This window comes from Indicator indicator, chromosome Z (genome assembly GCF_027791375.1).
Source record: "Indicator indicator isolate 239-I01 chromosome Z, UM_Iind_1.1, whole genome shotgun sequence".
Classification (NCBI taxonomy): Eukaryota; Metazoa; Chordata; class Aves; order Piciformes; family Indicatoridae; genus Indicator; species Indicator indicator.
This window is the reverse complement of record NC_072053.1, coordinates 19,007,757-19,030,994: the sequence shown is the minus strand read 5'-3', so window position 1 is coordinate 19,030,994 and position 23,238 is coordinate 19,007,757. Positions and strand designations below refer to the sequence as shown.

Below are 23,238 nucleotides of genomic sequence, written 5' to 3'. Positions count from 1 at the left end.
TTTCCATGGAGTCACCATGTTGGTGGCTGGAAGCCAGGTTTTTGCCCTTGGTTTTCATCTATAGGTAGATCTGTAAGATGTGGTTTTCTGCTATAGACTGGCAGTGCTTCTCTAGGAAGGTGGGCTAACGTGGGAACTGCTGTGCTTTGCAGCCATATTTCTCCTAACCCACCACATGGAACCATCAGGAGAACGGGTGTGTCTGTGCAGGGGAAGGTGCGAGAAGCCCCCTGCTTTCTGTAGGTCGCCTGGCAATTGAAAATTGCACAGTAAATAGTTGAGTTATTTTGTGTTGCATGTAGGAGCTAGGATGCTTCCTTTCTAGAACCCACTAACGTCTTACCAAATCACTAGAAGCTTGTAACTGTGGTAGTCTGCTTTAGATTCACGAAGCAAACCAAAGGAGATAGTTGTTGTATCAAGATGTAAACACAGTGTTAGTGCCTGCCGTGGCAGCATCTCCGCTGAAAAGCACTTCCTGAGGCACTACTAGTAACTGTAGTTACTACTAGTTACTGTAGTTACTACTAGTAACTGTAGTTACTACTAGTTTTCCACTTCCCTCATCCATCTTATCAGTGACGTTTCTCTTTAATCTGTAAAATACACATACAGTACTGGCAAGAGGAGAAGTACTGGGGGGAGGAGGGAATGGATCAAGGAAGTGTCTTGTCAGGGAAATAACTCTGCAGAAGTGGGAGAGATTCTTTCTGCTGGGCTCATTCATTCCCTGATCAGCTTTGCAAGATGGTCCCACAGCCAGCTGGGCAGCGCAGGGACGAGAGCTAACAGATGAAGCCCTGGGGAATGTATTGATCTAGATTTATTTAAATACAATGTGGTACATGTCTGCAGAATAATTAAAAATGTACATGTGCATGGCAGCCCTCCGAAGCCAGCCCCCTTCCTAGCTGCATTCTTGACATTACAGCACTGACCTTATGTCATGTTCGTAAGTTTTTCTTTTTCCTGAGGAAATGCAGGATCTGTGACAAGGGAGAAAGCTACAATGAATCCTGGATATAGATCTCAGGAGTGGGAATCATTTGTTGTCAGTTTAAAAGAAGTATGTTACAGTTTTAAGAATGTGAATAGGATAGCATAAAGCCGCTGACACAGCATTTAAAAGAATAAATCTTGAAATATCATTTTTGATATTTCAGCTTAAGGTTCCTGCTGCTAATTTCTGGAGTAATTAGTATGTTGATTTTAGAGTGAAAGTAAATGACAAAATACAAGCTGGACCTGGTATTAACAAACAAAGAAGGACTGGTTGTAGATGTCAAGGTTGGGGGTAATTTTGGTTGCAGTGACCATGACGTGTTAGAGTTTAATATCAATAGACAAAGAAGCAGGGTGATAAGTAAAATTTCCACCCTGGACTTTAAAAGGGCCAACTTTCCCTGCTTCCAGACTCTACTTAGAAACATCCAGTGGGTTTAGGGCTCTGGAAGGAAAGGGGGCCCAAGAGTATTGGTTAATATTCAAACATTACCTCCTCTAAATGTATTCCCTTGGAAAAAAAATCAAGTAAGGCAAGAAAAAGAACTGCATGGATAAGCAAGGAACTCTTAGTAAAACTCAAAAATAAAAAGGTGGTTTACAACATGTGGAAAAAAGGACTAGTGGAAAAAAGGATTCTAGAGATATAACCAGAGAATGTAGAGATGCAACAAGGAAGGCCAAACCCCTCCTGGAACTGAATCTTCCCAGAGGGGTGAAAGAGAACAAGAAGAGTTTTTTCAAATATATCAATGATAAAAGGAAGAGCAGGCAGAAGGTGGGCCCACTGCTGAATGAGATGGGAGATATGGTAACTGATGATGCAGAGATGGCAGAGCTGCTGAATGCCTTCTTTGCCTCAGTCTTCACTCCTAAGACCAGCCCTCAGGAACCTCAGTCTCTAGAAGCAAGGGAGCAGAACTGGAGAGATGTGGACATTCCGCTGCTCAGTCAGGACAGGGTTAGAGATCTCTTATAGCATCTGAAGACAAACAAATCCATGGGCTTTGGTGGGATGCATCCATGAGTGCGGAGAGAGCTGCCTGATAGTGTGGCTGAACCTCTCTGCATCATCTTTGAAAAGTCCTGGAGGACAGGAGAGGTGCCTGATGACTGGGAGAAAGCAAATGTCACTCCAGTCTTCAAAAATGCAAGAAGGAGGAGCCAGGCAACTACAGACCAGTCAGCCTCACCTCCATCCCTGGAAAGATGATGGAGCAGCTCAGCCTGGAGGTCATCTCTAACCACATGGAAGACAAGAAGGTTATCAGGAGTAGTCAACATGGATTTACCAAGGGGGATCCTGTCTAACTACCCTGATAGCCTTCTATGAAGTTATGACCAAATGGGTAGATGAGGGAAGAGCAGTGGATGTCATATATCTTGACTTCAGTAAAGCTTTTGATACTGTCTCTTATAACATCCTCCTAGAAAAGCTCAGGAGATGTGGCCTAGATGGTTGGTTAGTGAGGTGGATTGAAAACTGTCTCCAGAACAGAGTTCAGAGGTCATCATCAGTGGCACAGAGTCAACTTGGAGGCCTGCGGCAAGTGGTGTCCCCCAGGGATTGGTACTGTGTCCAGTTTTGTTCAGTATCTTTATCATGGATGAGGGCATTGAGAGTACCCTCAGCAACTTCTCTCTGATACAAAACTGGGGGGGGTTGGCTGACATCCTGTCAGGCTGTGCAGCCATCCAACGTGACCTGGACAGGCTGGAGAGCTGGGTGCAGGTAAACCTCATGAAGTTTAATAAGGACAAGTGCAGGGTCCTACATCTGGGGAGGAATAACAACAGGCACCAGTACAGGTTAGGGGCTGCCCTGCTGGAAAGCAGCTCCAGAGAGAAAGACCTTGGAGTGTTGGTGGACAGCAAGTTCTCCATGGAACAACAATGTGCTCCTGTGGCCAAGAGAGCCAATGGGATCCTGGGATGTATCAACGAAGGTGTGTCCAGCAGGTCTAGGGAAGTTCTTCTACCTCTCTACTCTGCCCTGGTGAGACCACACCTGGAATCCTGTGTCCAGTTTTGGGCTCCCCAGTTCAAGAAAGACAGAGACCTGCTGGAGAGAATCCAAAGTAGAGCCACAAGGATGATTAGGGGACTTGAGCATCTCCCATATGAAGAGAGACTGAGATCCCTGGGGCTATTTAGTCTTGAGAAGAGAAGACTGAGAGGGGATCTGATCAATGTCTATAAATATGTGAGGGGTGGGTGTCAAGTGGAGGGGGCCAGGCTCTTTTTGGTGGTTCACAGTGGTAAGACAAGGAACAAAGGGTTCAAAGTAGAACATAGAAGATTTCACCTCAACATGAAGAGAAACTGTTTACAGTGAGGGTCACAGAGCACTGGAACAGGCTCCCCAGGGAAGTTCTGAAGTCTTCTTCTCTGGAGATTTTCAAAACCTGTCTGGATGTATTCCTGTGAAGACTACCCTAAGTGATCCTGCTGTTGCAGGGGGGTTGGACCTGATGATCTCTTGAGGTCCCTTCCAACCTCTGATATACTCTGATACTGTGGTACTGTGAAAATGGCAGTCAGGGCTTTGGAAGCTTTTAGATTTTAATCTTTTGCTTTGTCTTTTATGTTGTCAGTAGTCTTTTTCATACAAGTGATCCTAGAGTAAGGTGTCAGCTGTATGTCTTCTCCTCCCTTTTCTGTAGGGTCTTGGATTCAGCATTGTGGGAGGTCAGGATTCTGCTCGTGGACGCATGGGAATTTTCGTGAAGACTATATTCCCAAATGGAGCAGCAGCTGCTGATGGAAGACTTAAAGAAGGTATGGTAGGGAGGATCCAACCTCATATAAAGAACCACAGTGGGATATTGTTTCAGTCCAGCAGAAAAATTCAAGTACAGCTTTGTTTATGTGCCTAGCCAGCAGCAAGAAGCTGTGAGGGATGTAACACACCCTAGGGTGTGTCCATCCTGGGGAAGATCATTCACAGCAGTTAACTTGATTATATTGCATATTGAGGAGGGGAAATGACAGTATGATGGCGATTGTGTTTTCCCTTCCGCTTCACTGAACTTCATTTGCCCAAGCCATAGGCTGCAATTCTTCAGTTGGAACTGGTGAGTGATAGCAGAGAAACCTATCTATCCAACCAATACCTGTCTTAAAGGTGCTCGTCCAAGAAGGAGTTACACAGAGAGATATGCTTGGAAGAGACTCTTCTGGGCCCTTATGCTCTGGGAACTTCTTCATATGATTTTGGCATGAATCGAGCAAGACTTTTAACCAGAAAAAAGGATGAATGAGACTGGCAGTAAGATCAATCAGTTGGTTAGAGAAGCAGCTATATCCTGATTTTATTACTGCTTGTCCAGTCTAAATTTCTGAGCTGGACATTGATCCCAATCTGTGATTTGCACCCTGCTTTGAGTGCTGTGCCAGACAAACTGAATCATATGCACTATTGAAAATACAAAGTGACTATGAGCTTAGAGCAGATGTTTGCTCTTCTGTAAGGATTGCATTACTTGTCTTCCACAGAAAGCTGCTCCTGTGTTACTTCTCTCCTTCTCATATCATCATTCCCCTCTTTACATCTCATCATGCTTGTATTGGAGGCTACTTAGTGCCAACTCACACTTCCTGCCAGAGGAAAGCTGCTGTCCCTCTGGCATAGGTTGTGCACTCACCATAGAAAGCCAATGCATGGCAGCTATCCCATAAATCCAGCAAGCCTTTACAGGCTATTCTGAGGTTCACATATTCTGGTGTTGTTTTGTGGTTTTTTTTCCTTCTTCTTTTTCACTGGGGCTAGATAACATTACCCCATCTAATTTTGCACAAATGCAAGTAAAATTGCAGAAAGTGGATCAAGATCATTCTGACCCTCCTTTTAATAAAATGAAGATAGAGTGAAACATCTGGTTATCTAAGTAGTAAAACCCAAAGCCTCGAAGCAGGTAGAAATTTGATGGGATGTGAGAAGAGCATTTGCTATGGCAGTGTGTAAGCTAAACACTTCTTCTTCCATAGGTATTTAGTAAGAAGACACATTTGTTTTCTGCATGTGGATGCAAGGTTCATTTTCTCTGAACAGACCTCAGAGTGATGTACCATAGTGTTTCACTTAGGTTCTCATTTCTCTTCACTAAAGTTAAGAGATTTTTATAGTCCCTTTGGACTTGATGTTAAGAGCTTTTCAGGCTTTAGTTAAAATACATAATGTCTTCAACTTGTTTTTCAGTATGACAATGCCAATTTAAGGATTCCACAGACGAACAATCTTTACTAATTCATCACTATTAATTTTGAAAAGCATTAGGACAAGTGAAAATAAACTGAGAACACTAAAAGGCTTTTTACTGAGCAGTTAACTGGAATCCTCACAGTAGCCAGCTGCCTGATGTATAGGAAAAGTTTTTTACATCTCTGTATACTGTTGACTTAATTTTCCATATCTCTTTACCAGGAGATGAAATCCTAGAAGTTAATGGAGAGTCTCTACAAGGACTGACCCATCAGGAGGCGATTCAGAGGTTTAAGGTAACATGGATGTGGTACAGGAAAGATTAATGCTCCTCTGTTTTCAGTTCCATTTTGCGTCCTTGGCTTTATATTCTCTTACTGCCACACGATACTGTATGCAGGTTTACTGGCTAATGTTGGTGTGTCATGTCACTTTATTTGGGATCTCTTCTGTCTCTCCAGCAACTCAAGAAAGGTGTGGTGACACTGACTGTGCGCACTCGACTGCGTAGCCCAAGCCTTACACCTTGTGTGACTCCCACCTTGCTGAGCCGCTCCAGCTCCCCGAGCTCCAGTGCTAGTGGTGGTTTGCTGGTCCCTGGCCCTGACGAGGTGGACAGTTCCTCCTCCAGCCGCAAAGGACCCGGCCCGAAGGACAGGATTGTCATGGATGTGACACTCAATAAAGGTAAAAGTTCACTGAAATGGGCTTGGAGAACAAATCCCAGCTTCTTAGGCAAGTTTTTGGTAATAGACTAGAGACTTAAATATTCAAGGCACCTGCCTGTGTTCATCTGATCTTGCACCACAGGATGGGGGAGAAAAACATCCTCTAATGCAAAAACTTCTCAAGAGTTTCCCTATCCACACCTTTCTGCTCCAGAGTGAGCAGTCTCTTAGGGGTAGCAATTGGTGTTCTTGCTGCTAAAAGAAGGAGGTTCTGAGATACCAGACAAAACATGAATCAGCACCTTGGCATCAGCCCGGGTGTCCATGCCCTTCTTGTAGAAGACAGCTCTGAGGAAGGCAAAGCCATGCAGAGTGCTCAAAACTTCACGGATGACCTGTTTGAACTCCTGCATGAGGGTTGTTTCCATTATCAGCAATGGAAGACAATAATCTTAGAAAATATGCTATGGAACAAATAGATATATATTAAAGATATAAAATATGCTGATTTTAAAGACTGGATTGAAAATTTGGCAAGAAAACGTAAGTTGTCTAACAATTGCTAAGATGCTGCCACCTGGAGGAATGCAAATGTGAAGGTGGACAGGGGTAATCACTGAACCAGAGACAATACTTCACCTTTTTTGCTATGTCTTTGCTGAGGAATTCCATGCAGATAATTAACAAAAAACAAGGAGTACAGTTGGCAGCATCTCAGCTTTTTCTGCAATGATCTTGAGTGACATCTTTATTGAATTGCTGCCCCTACTCCTTTGTGCCTTGGACCAGATCAGACCTTGTACAACATTTTCAGGCAGTTCTCACGGCACACAGAAAATTTGCTGGGAGTGATGGATTTTAGAAAACAGGATCTGATATTTTCAGTCTTGATTTCCACTGTTGGTCTTGGCTTCCTGACTTACTGCACCTAAGGCCAGCCCTGAAACAATGCATGAGTGTTGGTCTCACATGGGATGTGGGAACACAAACACTTGTGTGTCCTGTGTGATTACAGTCTGCTACTTTTCTTTGTACCTTTTGTTTTTCACAGAGCCGGGGGTTGGACTCGGCATTGGTGCCTGTTGTCTTACACTGGAAAACAGTTCTCCAGGGATATATATTCACAGCCTGGCCCCAGGATCAGTGGCTAAAATGGATGGCAGATTAAGGTTAGTTAAAGCAGAAATGTGCTGGAGTGGTTTTACAATAAAATCAGTTGAGACTTCGTATTCACCAATTGGTTCATGTGGCATGGAGGGGATTTATACTGAAGGGTTAACCAAAAAATAAACATTTAAATGAAGGTGTTCCAAAGAGGTATTAAATACCCAGGAAACACTATTCTCCATGCTGGAAGCAGCACAATCATTAAAATGTGGGGTTTTGTTTTCCTTTTGTTTTGTTTTGTTTTAACTCTCTCTACAAAGAGGCAAGCCTAATAGCACCCTTTGAGAAATAGTTGCATCAAGAAGTGCAGCCTCACATCTTTTTATCAGAGCTGCAGCCAGAGACCCTAGACTGGGAAGAAATTTGCTGAGCTCTGCCAAAAGTTCAGTCACCTGAAACTCTCTTAAAAAGATCTGGGGGATGTATTTTTTTTTTTTTGCAACTGGCTGTGCCCATGGCTGCAACAGCACTTTCTGCCCTTACTGTCTGTCAGAGTCACTGCAGGCTGACCTGCCCATCTCATTTACTCTGTCGTGGAGTTTGCTTGTCTTTAAGGATCCGTAAGAGAGAGAAGCAATCATTCGTAGGGTTCCCTTGTGCTTTATATTGGATTAAGTGACAGAAAGCTATTTGATATTCCTCTCCTGGAGTCTTCATTTTTTAAAAACCACTGGAGGAAATCTTCCACCTGCATCAACGCTGGTGGGTGCTGGGAGCATGGTTCAGGAGGGCAGGTTGCACTAAAGACCCACTGGGACTGCATGATCCACACCAAATGTGTCATGTGAGCGTTGGTGCAGAGAGGCAGAGCAAATGCCTTGGTTTCACATGTGTAGGAGGTGCCTTCTTTTTCCTTGCTCACCAGAAAAACTGGTAGAGAGCAACTAATTTTTTTTTTTAATAAGGAAAGAAGATAATTTTATGATGACATCCTTACCAAAACCCTTGAGACTTCCTACTATATAGAAATGTCTATCGGACACAGTGTTTAATGGTAACCTGCTTTCTTGTAAGCCTCTTTGGAAAAGATTGCAGTGCTAGTTGCATCTGTATGTAACAGCTGTATCATTTTTTAGGTTTAAGTGATTGATTATATTCAGGCATATTTCCAGGATTTCTGGCTTGCATCTTTGAGACATTGCTTCTGTTGTCCCATTGGTGGTTTATGGCTCCATAAGCCAAAACTTAAAGGATGGTTTTGATTTTTGGAAAATTTTGTTGATCAAATACTGGCTTTGCAGTACCAGGAGAGGTTTGAATTCAGCTCCTCAATATATTAGGACCCTCTCTCAATCATGTGCCTGTCTAAGTGACTCCTATTTATGTATTTTCTAATAGCTGTGTAAATATAAAAGTTGAGTGGAGTAGCAGCATGATTGCACAGCCACTAGGCCACCCTTTGCTTTCCTGAGCTTTTGGGCGAAGTGCAGGGTACTGAAGGCTGCCACCTGCAATTTCAGTTTTGCCTTTGGCATGTGGACTCACAGTACAAACTCAGTTTGATTGTCACAAGTAGCCCAACAAATAAGCAGTAGTAGATTGTCGGGGAGTGTCTTTAAAGCAAATGCTTTAGTAATTATGGAGAATGCTTTAATGATATCCCCAGTTGATGATCTTTTCTTTTGAATAGTTCCAGATGTCTGAGCACTGTGAGCAAGAGTTAAGAAACTGGGAAAACAAAACTAAACAATAAGTGCTTTCCTTTCAGGAGAGGTTTTGTTTTACTGGAGGTTTTTGGTTGTTTTTTTGAGCTGTGGTTTGATGGGGGTTTTTTTGTGGGTTTTGGGGTTTTTTTAGTTGTTTGGGCTTTTTTTTTTAATGGATTCTCTTTGTAATTTTAAGTAAATACAGGCTTATCAGGCTCGTTTTGCTTTCCTGGAGATGTTTCATAAACTAATATCTAAATCATTAAGTTCTTATCATTGTTTGTGTTAAGTAATTCAGTATGATGGGAAGGAACACGCCATCTGAATGTAATTTTTCCTCTTCTGTGGTAAACAAGTATCTGACTGCAGAACTGGAATTGAAGTTTATTTTCACCCTGATCCAAATGCAGCCACTTTTCTCTGTTGACTTCATAGGGTTTGTAGCACTGACAGTAAGAATAGAAGGGATCTCTGGACCTCTCTCCCAAAGTCAACGGCAGATAAAGCATTCATGAAACTGGCAGCAAGAGCAAGACTGGCTTCTTTGCAAGACAGACCTTTGTTCCAGACACTTGTACCTTTGAAAAAGCTCAGCATCTGTTGAAAGCACAAATGTTTTTGTAAAAGGCAGTTGTGATTAACTAGCTCTGTGTCTCTCTGCAGTCGAGGTGATCAGATCCTGGAGGCAGATTCGGTGAGTCTGCGTCATGCAGCATTAAGTGAAGCCTACGCCATCCTGAGTGAATGTGGTCCAGGTCCAGTCAGCCTAATCATTAGTCGGCATCCTAACCCAAAGGTGAGGAGAAAACCTGTTATTGTATCTGGGCTGTTTTCACCTGGTTCTGTAATTTGTGTCTTGCTGTTCAGAAAGCCACAAATGAAGAATATTGGATTTTTCTTTCTGTGGCATGTGTTGTGCAAGAAGGGTTGTGATTTTGTCTTCCAGTTTTGTAAGGTGTAGCAATGCTGGACTGCCCCTGCTGCTTTTTCATTTAGTCACCTACTGATCAAATGCAATTTTCCTGGAACTACTTGAGTAACATGTTTCTGTCTTTCTTGGTACTTGAACCAAGTGGCAGCACAAATAATGGCACAAATCCTTTTCCTCCTGTAAGTTGTTTAGAAGCTAGTTTGTCTCTTAGTGGAATGTAATTTAGGGCCAGGAATATAAATATCAACAGATTGAACTGATCAACGATAACAGAGTAGCAGGAATACGGGTTTTGGTTTTGGTTTTTTTTTTTTAAAGTAAAATCTATCCAAAGATCAAAGTTTTCCTTCAGGAATTAAAATGTGAGAATCTGGAACATGCTGCTACTGTGAAATCTGTGTAAGGGCGATTTAGAAATAAGGCCATGTTTATAAAGTGAGTATTTCCAAGCAATTTAAAAAAATTGATGATAGAAGATGAAAGCCTTTTAACCAAGCTATAGGGAATAACAACTTCTTTTATTTCAGTATTTCAAAGAATTTCATAAGTGTACAAACCCTTCCTGTTTAAACAGGAATGAAACTGTAAAAATATTTGCATTAGTGGGTGCAGAGCATTCTGGCTTTTGAACTCATAAGTACCAATGAATGCCTTAATAAATACATATATAGGAGAACTCAGGTTTCTTATTTTATAAAGTTCATTGCATATTTTCTGCTAAATCCAATACACAAACAACAGACAAATAGGAGTCTACTGTCAAGAGTTGATTATCATTGCTGCAAGGCCTTGTCCTGTTAAAAAGAGAGAGGCTGTGGTTCAGTTAATTAAAGGTAAGCATGGAGGGGGAAGAATTTGGCTTATAGCCTAAAACAACAGTATTTCAAGGGAGTCTGTAGGCTGTGCTGCAGCAGCACGATGGCTCAATTTGATTTCATTACTAAAGCATAAAGTAGAGGTTTTGGAGAGTCTGTAAGCAGCATGGAACAAAATTCCATGGAGTGGAGTCTGCCCTCTTTCTGCTGTCTTTCATATTGCTGCGATGATGGCTTGAAAGCTGACGAGTGACCTAACCAGGTGTGTGCTGAAAAGATAAACTGAGTTAAGCTGATGCTTGCTATTACTCAGTAACAGAGGGAAACCATTAAATAGCTCCTCTTATAGTTTTCCATAAGTGGTATTTAACACAAATCCGTTGCCAAAACATGCTAAGAAAAGCTAAAAGCTGATCTGGAGAGACCCTGAAGCATTTTTTCCCATCCAGGCAGTATTGAATCTCTGGATCTCTGAAGGACTGGATAAACATGAGGACCTATATTTATCATTATGTCATTGTTACCCTTTTTCTGACAGCGCTAGAGGATCTACAGAATTGTGTGTGGGTTGGATTTGGTTGAGTTTTTTGGTTTGGTTTCTTCGGTCATTGTTTTTTTTGATCCAGTTTTAGTTATTTTATTTTATTTGCTCTTAATAATACTCCAGCCTGCAGATTGTGGTTATGAATTAGCTTGTCCTCCAGTTTCATTTGCCTGGGGCGCTGAGGATGCTTAAAATCAAAATTGGCAGAACTTGCAGAAGTGTGGATTTTTGGTTAGCTTTAACAAATACTGAAGTCTGCCCAGCACCTAATTTACTTCTGGGGCATCCTGTACCCAAGGTTTGTGTGGAGGTCCTGAAACATACTCTTGGGGCTTGGTCTGTGTCCTATAGGAACTCTGTGACCCAGGAGCTCAGAGGCTTTTGGTTTTCTCTAAGGTCATGCTACAGGCTGAAAACAGAGATGTATTTCTACAAAGGCTCGTGTTGGTTTGGACATTTTTATACTTGATGTCTCATTTTATGATACAAAAGGTCCACAGCACATTTTGTTACTGAGTATGTTCACTTTCATGTTTTCATGTACTTCCAAGAGAAATAACAGAAAATTTTCTTTCTTCTTGTTATTCTGAGTGAATGTGGCATTTAAACTGTGTTTAAACTGCTGAGTTTGCTTTGGAATCTTTAAAATCTCCACGGTTCAGGAAGATTTTAGTTTCTAATCTCTACTTATGCTGAATTTTAATTAATGTAAAGCAATGTGCATAGAAATTATTTTTAACAGAATTAACTTACTTGCTGTTTTAAAATATATATTCTGCATTTTTCCAGTAATAAGAATTAAGTGCATGGCAGTAATTCAGGATAAAATTAGCAAATATGGTAAACCAGTATTTATTCTTAAACTGGAGAAATATTGCTGACTTAGGTTTCCTTTTTAAAAGCAGGGAAAAAGAATTTAAAAGGCAGCTAACATCTTAGGAAGTCTGGTATTCTTCCGGTAGGTTAAGTGTAGGGTATTTTCTGTTGCTGGTATATGCTTGCACAACACAGTCTTTGTCTATTTTAGAGTAATATTTTCTTAATAAACGAATGTAAAGCTCTTAATTAAGTTAAAATTGTGCTGTAATGGCTTCGTTTGATTTCTTGAAGTCTGGTGCAGCTTTATTTTCTTGCGTAATGTGACACTTAACGTAGTCTTCATGAGGTCTGCAGGCTTCTGCAGAAGAATGGCATGGAGGGAGCTCAAATCAGGGGACCAGTACTTAGGAGCTCTTAGCCAGGTCTTCTTTATTTCATCTTTAGAAATAGTAACATATCTGAAATGAGTCATGTACTTGTAGTGGTAAGTGGTCAGACTTTCTTCTTTGTCTCATCTACTCAGTTTGATCTCTGTCTTCCACTTGACCTTAGGTTTCTGAGCAGGAGATGGATGAAGCAATTGCGCGTACCACCCATCGAGAGAGCAAGGATGCCAGCTCCTCTCACATCACAGGTAGCAGCATGTTCTCTCCTGATATGTCCCCTTTTCCAGTTGCAGGAATGTTTAAGGACATTCTCTGGAGTTCCCCAACATCAGAGGGCCCTCAAAACAGCAGATGAGTTTAGGGCTTGCAATCATTCTGTCCACTGCTGAAATTTTAGCCAAAACATTCACTTCAGATGAATCAACTCTATAGCTCATGTTACTTGCTTTGTTATGCTAGACTGCCATGATCTGAAAGTAGAGTTGACAAGAAGGATTTTTTTTGTTCTATTCTCTCTTCAAAATGAATGGGGAGCTGACTGTCCCAGTAGGGAAAGGACAGGAGGAATAAACTCCATAAAAGTATTGTTGTGTCCGTTTAAAGAAGTCCAGATATTACATACTGAGCTATTTGTTTTAACTCTCATTTTAGTCTTTGGGATTATATAAAAATGCATGCTCTGGCACTTGTTTGATGTTTTCAAACTCTAGACATAGCACTTACTAAAATCACACAGATGAAAGGAAACTCTTGGCAGTGGCAGAATGACTGGTGAGGTGATTTTTAGACAGAAATGTTAGATTTGTAATTATCCTCTTTATATTTGTGTCAGCTAAGACATTTTTTGAAGTAGACCTTGCCAATGGCTGCTAATTTGTCTTTTGAGGTTGCACTTAGCATCATGCTCCAGCAGGTGAAGAAATTATCTCCTGCTTATCTCTTGTTCATAGCTATGTCCTGGGCCTGGCTGGCATAATGTTTCTATGTGGTAAAGGGAGAGCTTGTGAAATGTTAAATAAATCTTACTTTAGGAAAGCAATTCACATATTAAGTGAGATTAAATGCAGCCCTCAGCTCCAAAGGCAAATGAGGCATGTAGATATATGGACCACAACTTGTAATTTTCCACATCTAACTAATCTGTGTCTTAGCAGGAGCCATACAAAAAAGTCCGTCTCCTAGTGCGAAGGCAAAACAAGGAGAGACCTCATCTGCCCTCAGCTGGACTATGAAGCGATTCCTGGAGCCAGCAAGCCGGGTAAAAGGATTAGCATGCAATAAAAACGGTGTCTTCTTTAAATTCTTCTTTTACTGAAGCTTTTATTTGATCAAAGAGTTCAAAACCAAACCTCTGTGCTGCTTTCCTGTGACATGGGCTCCATAAAAGGGTTTGTTTCTTATGTTGCATGTTTAAATCATGACAGCAGCAAGCTCCTTTTTGTCTGTGTGGTTGTAGCCTTTGGGAATGATGTGCAGAGCATGGCCGAGAAAGCTGTTGTCTCCCACCTCCTGCCATCTCAAAAGCACCCCTGCTCTGTGGGACTCAGAGATGAAGTTAAGCAGGAGAGACCTTAGCCTGTGAGCAGAAGGCTGGGTGCTTGATCTCTCTTCTATAGTTGTTTTTGTGGAAGAACCTCTGTTTTTTCTGGAAAAGCCAAAGAAGATGTACAAACTGCATCTGGAAGTACAAACCCTTTCCTTCTCTCAGTGAAGAAGGTGTACAAAGCGAATGAATGGTTTCTTCCCTTGTTTCTGTGTTGAACCACACCTGCATAGCCGTGGAAACCTGAATCCTTTCTTATTTATTACACCGTCTAAAAACGTATTGATGTGCAGCATTTCAGCCATCCAAGTTTGACAGTTTGGCTCCGAGTATACTGACAGACCTCTATTTTTAAAATTGGCTTTAAACTTCATTTATTGACGTGGCAATGTGAGTGGAGTTTGTGGTGCTTGCATGCAGACAGGGGCTTTAAGCAACAATGATGGCCTGTCACCAGAATCACTTCTTTTCAGCAGGGATCTGTCAGCTCTGAGGCAGAGCTTTCCCAGTACTTCTCACATGATGGTACGAGCCAGCTCCCATTTTCTGATGCTGTAACCAGCTCCTGTGACGAAGAGCAGCTCCGTCAAAAGAACAGAAATGTGTTTTTGGATGACAGCTCTCTTCTTCCTGGCAGCCTGAGTAAGTGACAGAAACGTGTCTGGTCATTGGGCTAACACAGGGGAGAGTCACTGAGCGCTGGTTTGTGTTACAGGAGAGCTACACTGATTCCTGTGCTGGTAAGAAGTGCCGGGCAGCATAGCGCAAGCCAGTGCTAATCATATGAAATTCTAGGAAATGGAAGGGATTTACAACAATGCACATAAATGCTTGTTTCCATGGTATTTTGTCCAAATTGCTACTCTGATTATGTGAAAATGACTTTATTTGACCGGCTTGGCCAAAACTAGATTGACAGTACTACAGGTTTTTTTTTTTCAAATGGCTGATGATCATCTGATGGATTACACTTTAACAGAAGTGCTATAGCTATTTCAAGTGCACTGTTTCAAAATGTCACATACAACAGTGTAAAAACAATCAGATGTTCAGTTTGATGTCAGATATTTTGCATATATGTCTTTCTCCCATAGTAACCGACTGAAAGAATCTTGCATTGCCTTTCTGACATGCATCTGATCTCAAAATCAAAGAATATTATGTTTGTTCTACCTTTCCTCTGCTTCTCAAGTAGTGTCTTGGTCTATATTTTATTTTTCTATAGAAATTCAGTACTTAGTGCTTAAAAGTATTTTTACATTTTAAAACACCCACAAACCCAAACAAGGGTTCTTTGGTTTGTTAGTCTTGAATTTGAAACTGATTGTTGTGTGGTTGTGTCTTTGTTCAGGAAAGCATTTTTCACTTTCTGTAAGTTTATGCAGGTGGTCCTGGGCATAGATTTATGCATAATGTGAAAGAAATTATGCGTAAAGTTCACATGTGAATTTCCATCCCTTTCTTCTCTGGGTCATGGTCAGAAATAAATGGAAAATAGAAACAGATGTGCTAAGAACCGATTTCAGGAATTGCCCATAAACTGTAGGGCTCTCTCTTGCTCTCTTCCTCTTGCTGTTGTTTACTGTAGCAAGAGGGAGGACACGAGTAGCCTGATTTTTTGCAGTGTAAGGAAAGATTAAGCTTCCCCTGCAAAGAGAGTCACATGTACTATACTGTAGTCAGATACATGGTGTTAACAATTATCTATAAATGCAAATGAAGAAATGAAGCATAACTTTTTTCTTTTTTTTTTTTTAATAGCTGCTAAGGAAGCAGGAGTGGCAAAAGCAAATGGTCTGGCTTCTCCAGCTAGTGGGAGATCATCCTGCCTTCACAACAAGCCTGTGGAATCTGTCCGACCTGGCATCCTCAGCGACAGCCCCAAATCTGGCCGTAGCCCCTTCCATCGACAGAGAAGGGTTGTTTTCTATGATGGTGATGTTAGTGATGATGATGATAATTCCCACTTGCAGAGAAGCCAGAGGGCCAAGAGCCAGGAGGATGCTGGCGTTGTCATTACAACCTCATCTGTAGAAATTGATGATGAGAGCCAGGACAGTGAGTCACCCAGATACAGTGGCACAGAGACGTCTTCCTCTGTCTTCAGCAACTCTGTGGAGTCTGCGGACAGCACGCTGGAGCAAATTGACTCTCCTTTCTTCCCCATCATAGCATTTGATTACTCAAGTGTGCCTGAAGTTCGTCTTGGCAGCCTGAGTTTGAAGGAGCTCCGAGAAGCACAACTTGAATCTAAGAGATCACCAAAACTTGAGCACAGAGCACTCACAAGAGTGAAAAGCATGATGAGCACTGAGTGCCGAAGTCTTCATAAACAGAGGGCAGAGGAGCATGGCTCTTATAACAAGCCTGTTGCGAGAACACTCCCTCACAGCAAGAAGTGTGAACCACTTGATGGGATCGGGCAGGGCCAGTGTGAAATAGTCACTCTGGTCCGCAATGAGCACGAGTCATTTGGTCTGGATTTGGAAATACAGGCCATGCCCTTAAAGGTTGTTGTCACAGGGCTGCGGCCAGGTGGAGCAGCAGAAGTGGTAATTTTTTTTAATTTGCGTTGCCAAGTTGTGATTTGCTTTCACTTTGCAGGAACTATCATTGCTATTATTGTAACTATTATTACTACTACTACTATTATTATTAAGCAAGTGATCTGTTGAGAGTAAGTGCAAGGGAGATGTTTGTCTCTGTTGGGCAAAATGTCTCATTCCCATATTGTCCTGAAGCTGCTGTTAAATGAAATGTTTCTGAATCAGAGGTACACCCTGGCCAATTCAAAATGAAGAAAGTCGAAATGCAGATATGCTGAGATAGGTTCATTCCAATTTGCAGTCACAGTTTTGAGGGAATGCTATTCTCTTTTTACCAGGGACAAAGACAGAATAACTAAATCCTGCTGGTAAAACTGTTTAATGCTGTATCATTTTATACACATGTATTCTTGTGTTACCCAAATCTGGTATCAGGAGGCCTTAAGTGCTGGCCAGGTTTGCCAAGCACCATGGTAGTACCAATAACATATTGCTCCTCTGGATCTCATACGTGTGCACACGAGTGTGGGTACTTGCTTCCTGATGGATGTAGAGTTGCTGACGTAGATGCAAAAGTGCAGAAGGAAGGAGGCTGCTCAGTTGTACAATTCTGGACATAGCATTTTTAATTCAGTTAGTGGCCACTAGGGTAAGAGGTATATTGCAGTTGTTTGAATTGGTCTGTGAGAGATGATGATTTGAGTTCTTTCACTGCCTTTTTCTCTGACTTATTGTGCAGTGTTTAGAAACACACTTAGGCTTTTACCTTAAGAGCTCAGTCCCATTCTCATTTAGCTATTTGTGTGAATCCCATTAGTCCAGTGAGAGGTTGTGACCAGGAATGTAATACACATACAAAATGCAAAAATGATAGGCAGCATTCCAGTCTAGGCATGATTTGTCCTAATTCATTTAAATGAAGAGGGCTGTGCCTTCCACCCTGATACTGATCTCTCAGAGAAACCAGCAGCTCTTCTGACCTACCTGTTTGAGACTGATCATTAGTTCCCCTATTGGCAAAAGCACAGTCTGATCTTTATTTACCTCTTGGCAAACTGACATTAGTGGTACCTCTGCTCTGTCATGATGTCAAATAGGGAATGTGGCTCATAAGCAATTCATTACATCTCTGCAATCTTTGCCCCTGTGGCAAGACTATATAATTTCTTTGAATCTGTTGTTGCATCAGGGATCCATGGGCAAGATGGCTGTAGGAGATGAGATTACCACCATCAACAGTATCCCAGTCAGTAAGATGACGTACGAGGAAATCTGCTCACTTATGCAGTGTCTTCCCACATCTGTAACCCTGGAGATCCAGAAAGCAGCATCAGGTGAGGGTCCTGTCAACCCATTTTACTGCTCTTTTTACAAGCACATCTGTCTTTCTTGAATTTTAAATTATGTTTTTTGTGGATGGGCAAAGTAAGGTAATAAAAGTTTCTCTTCTTTTTTCCTTCCCTTTCGTGTGTCAGAATTCTGTAATGTGCAGAAAGATGAAAGGGAAAACCCAAGAAAACTAGAATCTTACCAAAATGTTTATTTGCATGTTTCTTCTAAAGATTTTTCTAGTCTGAACTGAAATGTTTGATACCTCCTTAGTTTCTGCTCAGGGGCAATTTATGCTGCTACAGCAATATATATTCATCCCCAGGGACTGTACAAATTACATGGTGTGGAAATGCATGTTTTGAAATTCAAGAAGAACATAATATTTTGCTTCATTCTAGCTTGTGATCTTCTTTGTGTGCTTACTAATACCTGGGAGCCTAAAGTGCTTCCAGATGCTTCAGTTCTAGTTGTTCTTTAAGGAATTCCTGGCTTGATAGAGTCCTGTCCTTGTTTCCTTAGATTCCTGTGGCTTTTGCAAGCTAGTAGCATTGAGGTAGAGGCACATTGGCTCTCCTTTATCAGGCAGCTCTTCTGCATTAGGCTTCACCTCACCCTGTGCCACTGGCAGTCAGGAGGATCTCTTCAGTGTGTGATCCAGCATGCTGAAGCAGGGCAGTACTTGAGATCCTAACCTACCTATTTCAAATGGCCCTTCTGAGATGTCTTCCCTTTTGTTGACTGCAGGAGGAATCTGCACTTCTTAACACGGCTACCTAACTTACCTAAGTTGTGTGGACAGTCCTGCAGATTTGTGCAAGGATTAGAGAGATATGCTGGCACGTTTGAATATGTAGATAGGGATGCTGATTCTGTGAATACACCCCTCCTTCTCCATGCACCTTTTGGGCCTCATCTGGTAGCAGTGGGCCTCTGGAACACAGCTTGGATGAGGACAAGTGTCCCAGAAGCAGAGTAGAAAGGTGCCAACAGGTGCTTAGGGTGAAGTGCTGAAACTTGAGGAGCTGGAAAGCAGTGTGAACAGGAATGTGTCATAGTGCATCAGTGACAGGGAGCTCAGCGTGTTGCCCAGGAGTGGGTTAAATGTGTATTAGAAGCAAGGAAAGGTCTCTGCCAGCAATCCTGTAAAGCCCATATGCTTAATGTGTGTATAAAATCACCCATGCGTGTCACATTAAACACCTGCAGAAGTGCCAAGGGGATCAGAGTCAAGTTATTTATGCACAGTTTGTCACCAGGTCACCTGTTCACCTTTGCTTGCTATGCCAGGGCTTTGCATACTCTCTGCAATCTATTGGAGACATCTTCGATGAAATAGGTAATGAGAGGCAGTGCAGCTCAGTCTGATTTACTGCACACTGACACTTTGGTAGTTGGCTGCTTGTCGGCTGAGATTTCCAAGATGAGAATTAAACAGATTGTGCCTCTTCACCTTGGATAAGTGGATTGCTCCTTCCTGTGTGCTACTCAAACACACAGGATGATGATTAATTTGAGTTATTGTAAACATCATTACAGAAGAGGAAGAGTGCAGAGCAAAAGGAAAATAATCTGTCTGACTATGTGGGTGTCTATTTTTGTAACAAAACCTAGTGTTTTGTATATCTCTTCCTATATTTGACAATATTATGCCTTTTCTTTAAATTTATTTTTATCATGATGCAGCTGTCAGCAGATTTACAAACCTCATCATGTCTCCAGGGGTAGAGAGTCAAAATCAGGCCGATGTCAACAATATCCTTGCAACTGAGGAAGAACTGGGTGCTGGGAAGAGAGAAGGACCAAGTCTGCAAAGTGCTGGTGGTGTCTGTGTGGTGGAGAGAGCAACACTGCCACCTGAAGCCACAAGCAAAGACGTGCGAAAAGGTACCACGAGAAGCAGCCGTGCCGGGGAGTGCGCCGCCATCCCTATCACTGATATCGACGACTTGCTCAGCCAAATGGGTGCTCCTGAGAGCAGGGCTTCGCGCACCCCATCGCGAGCAGAAAGCCCCCTCCGAGATGAATACACCACGATGTGCTGCTGCGGGACCGACGAGGGCTGCCCTGGATCTGAGCCACGGCCAGCCAAGGAGGAGCTGATGGAAAAAAATGTGAATTGTGGAGCTAGTGCACAAGGAGTTTTGGGGCTCTCTGTGTTGGACTCCCTTAACACAGGCAAGCTTTTTACTGTGAATAAAAACTCTTTAAATAACTATTCTCGGAATTTTAGCAGCTTGAATGAGGATGAGTTGCCTGCAGCAAACTGTCTGGAAGGTAAAAAAAGCGACCCATTTCCAAAGTCAATGTATGGGGCTGCGGAGGATTCTCACTCAGATGCAGAGTCTGTCACAGAAACCCTCGATAATGCTAATGAGGTGTTGCTTGGGCCATGCACTTCTGCTAATGCCCCTTCAGCCTGTACTGTAATGGAATCAGATGAGGAGCAAATTGAGATTTGTTGTGTGAACAATGAGCCACAAAAGCCCACACTGGATCAGCATCTCACATCTGCAATAAGCTCATCCTCTCTGTCCGTGCTGGACTCTTACAGTGGCAAAGTTTTGCAAACTGAAGGCTGTGCAATGTGTGGGTCACTGGAGACAAGCATTAACAAGCTAGGCTTGGAAGATGATGGTGGTCCCACTCCATGTCCCTCACAGTGCTCAGATGTGTCCTCTGCACCCCTGTGTTCTCCTTCCTCAGTTTTCCTGCCAGAAAAAGACATCGTAAAGAATTCAGTCAGTATCCCTGAAGTTTATTCTTTCTGTAACAATGGTGCCTTAAGTACAGAAGAACAGGTGGGATTGGGGAACAGTAGTGGACATATGAAATGCTGTGAATCCAGTGAAGAGGAAGGGTCTCTGCACTGCAAAAACATAAGCTTTTGCTCTGCTACGAATGGCAATGGTGTGGAGAACAATTTGCTTCAGAAAGAAGGATGTCATGATAAGCAAAGATCCAAATCTGAAAGTGAAGCAGTGGTTGATGACTGTAGTCATTCTGTTAGCTATTGCTTAGTGAAGAAAGAAAACAACTGTTTGTCCAGCTTCTCTAAAACAGACAGCAATAATGTAAATGCATCATCATCAAGAGCAATATCACTCAGGTCTCCCTTTCCTGCTAGATCTAAAGATCCAAAGGCTAATACAACTCATGACTTGCCAGGGAAAAGTGAGAAAGTTAATTCTGTAACTTCAGGAAGGACTTCAAATGGAAAAGTCCAAAACTCAGGCACAAATCACTGCAAAGGAGCTGCTGTACCACACAGTCCCTCCTCACAGAAAAAATCCTGTCAGGAGGCTAAGGGAATGGCACAAAAAAGTATAATGGACACCCTTTTAAATAATCAGAAAGCCAAAGTAGGACCAAAGCTGAAAGGGTTCACCATCAAAAGCAAAGCAAAGTCAAATGCAGATTCCTCTGGCACTAATCCTACCAAAGTCAGTGGGGCTGATCAGAAAAGGGCTTCTGTTTCTCCACAGCTGTCCCCAAAACTTCTGGGGAAGAAAATGCCATTGTCCCGTAATTCACCTACAAATCCAGAACCTGGCAGGACCATTTCAGCAGCCTCAAGAACTCCAAAGTCAGATCTAGAAAATAAACCATCTTTGATAATTTCTGAAGATTCACTTCTGCCTCTCTTGAATGGCACCAGCAGCCCAACAGCAAGCAATGAAATCAAATGTGGCTGTGGGGAGCTAACAGACCTGCAGGAGTCATGGGGAAAGCCAAAAGAAAAGCAAGTTTCCATGCAGCCTATGGTGTGTCAGGGTAAGGGTACTAAGGTGGATGACTGTAGAGCCAGAGATGGTCAGTCCAAAGTCACTTTGTCTCCACATGGGATACCAAAATTTGAATATGTGAAAGGGAGAACTGAGAACCCTGAAACAGGCCTGAAACCAGTCAAGAGCATCTATACTGCAGATGACCATAGGCAATTAGATCTGCACAACACAGGACCATCTGCTGGAGGCTCTTCTTCATTGAGGTCCTCCTTGGTTCAGCAGGATCAGCTGGAAGGGCAGGAGATCCAGCGCACTTTCATTGAGGTGAAGCTTTCTTCATCATCCTCCTCTTCCTCCTCCTCCTCTGCCTCTTCCTCACCAGCATCATTTTTGCAGCTGCCATTGCTGGAGAAAACAGAAGAGGTGAACACAGAAGTGCCTCAGCTGGCTGAGGAGATGGGCACCATGCAGTATTTCTCAAAATCAAATGCCCCTGGAGACAGAAATCTCTGTGGCTTGTTGAAACCTGTGACAAGGACTTACTCAATGCCAGCCCAGTTATCAGGTCACTTGAGGGAGGACTGCCATGTTGCAGAGGTTCATCCTGTGGAAGGCCCCCAGGGCCATGCTGCAGAAGAGAGATACCCCCAGGCAGTGACAGGGATGTTAAAGATGGTCCATCTGAATCTGCCAAATGGTCAGAGTGGGAAGGAGCAGACATACACCTCCAAAAGCACACATAAGGTCCGTGACCCCAGCTCCTCATCCAGTGATGTTAGCTGCCCTGCCACCAATAAACTGAGGAGCTTCAGGAGGAATTATTACTACTATGAGCTGAACTGGCCACATGAACCTACCTCATCCTTCTCTGTCAAACAGAGGATAAAATCCTTCGAAAACTTAGCAAATTTTGACCGGCCCATTGTGAAGACCATCGATATACATTCAGCTGTGAGGTCCTCTCTCGCCAGGAGGTCGTGTGGTGGAATGCCTGCTGCAGCCAGCCCCACCGAGACGCCACGGGCTTTACGGCGGAGCCTGAGCTCCTATGGTGCCAGCTCGAGCCCAGCCAGTACCATGGCCAGGTCTCTCACCAGCACAGAACCCAAGCGTGTGGCGGAGGGTCACAAGGGGGAGGGAAAGCCCCAGAGGAGCGAGGAGGGCAGCGCTGGGGCAGACGTGTCTGCCTTTCCCCCCTCAGCCTCGCAGGCACGCCGCAGCCGGGGACTAGGACGTCCATTGCTGTCCCGCTCCCGGCTGCGGGAGCTGAGGGCCCTCAGCATGCCCGACCTGGACAAGTTATGTGGAGAGGGCTTCTCGGGACCACTGCAGCCCGCATGCTTCAAGACAGAACTGGAAATCACACCCCGCAGATCCCTCGACATGCCCACCCAGAGAAACACACCCCTGCCAACCCGCTGTTGCCCTGCTGGGGCGAGTGGGATGGGAAAGGAGAGCAGCAGCCCTCGGAACAGTGGCTCAGGAACACCAGCATCTGCCTCAGATGATGATGTGCCCCATGGCAGCTCTCCAGACCGGGAGTGCTCGGGAAACAGCTGGTCCATCAGGTTGGTGTTGGTTTGCTGCCGCTGTTTTGTTTTAAACCCCACAAGCCTCTCCCAAGGCAAAGCTTCCCCACTGCCCCATGTCCACCCCAAAGCATATTTCAGCCCCAGCCCCCATTCCCCTCACAATCTAGAATGCCATTCTTCACGGTCTTGATTGCTCAGAGCCGCCGTGCTGCTGTCTGGAGGCAGCCACAAGGTGAAACACTTTACCCTGGCAGGGCCAGACTCCTCTGTGTCCACTCTAGGTGGTTTGGGTCAGCTTCTGGCCATGTTAACAGCACAGCAGCTTCTGTGAAGACAGCACAGTGCTGGCTGCCAGGAGGGCCTGCACTGACAAATGAGCTT

General features: G+C 43.3%; 1 protein-coding gene across 1 annotated transcript in view; it reads left to right on the top strand.

Annotated features, from left to right (window-relative positions):
* PDZD2 (PDZ domain containing 2) overlaps positions 1-23,238 on the top strand; it is a 156,517-nt gene that overhangs the window by 120,285 nt on the left and 12,994 nt on the right. The window contains exons 9-19 of the mRNA XM_054397824.1: positions 3,666-3,780; positions 5,426-5,499; positions 5,665-5,890; positions 6,923-7,040; positions 9,348-9,480; positions 12,346-12,427; positions 13,334-13,437; positions 14,196-14,364; positions 15,484-16,274; positions 17,458-17,602; positions 19,284-22,893. Coding sequence (XP_054253799.1) covers positions 3,666-3,780; positions 5,426-5,499; positions 5,665-5,890; positions 6,923-7,040; positions 9,348-9,480; positions 12,346-12,427; positions 13,334-13,437; positions 14,196-14,364; positions 15,484-16,274; positions 17,458-17,602; positions 19,284-22,893 — 5,567 coding nt within the window. The remainder of the gene's footprint in view (positions 1-3,665; positions 3,781-5,425; positions 5,500-5,664; positions 5,891-6,922; positions 7,041-9,347; positions 9,481-12,345; positions 12,428-13,333; positions 13,438-14,195; positions 14,365-15,483; positions 16,275-17,457; positions 17,603-19,283; positions 22,894-23,238) is intronic.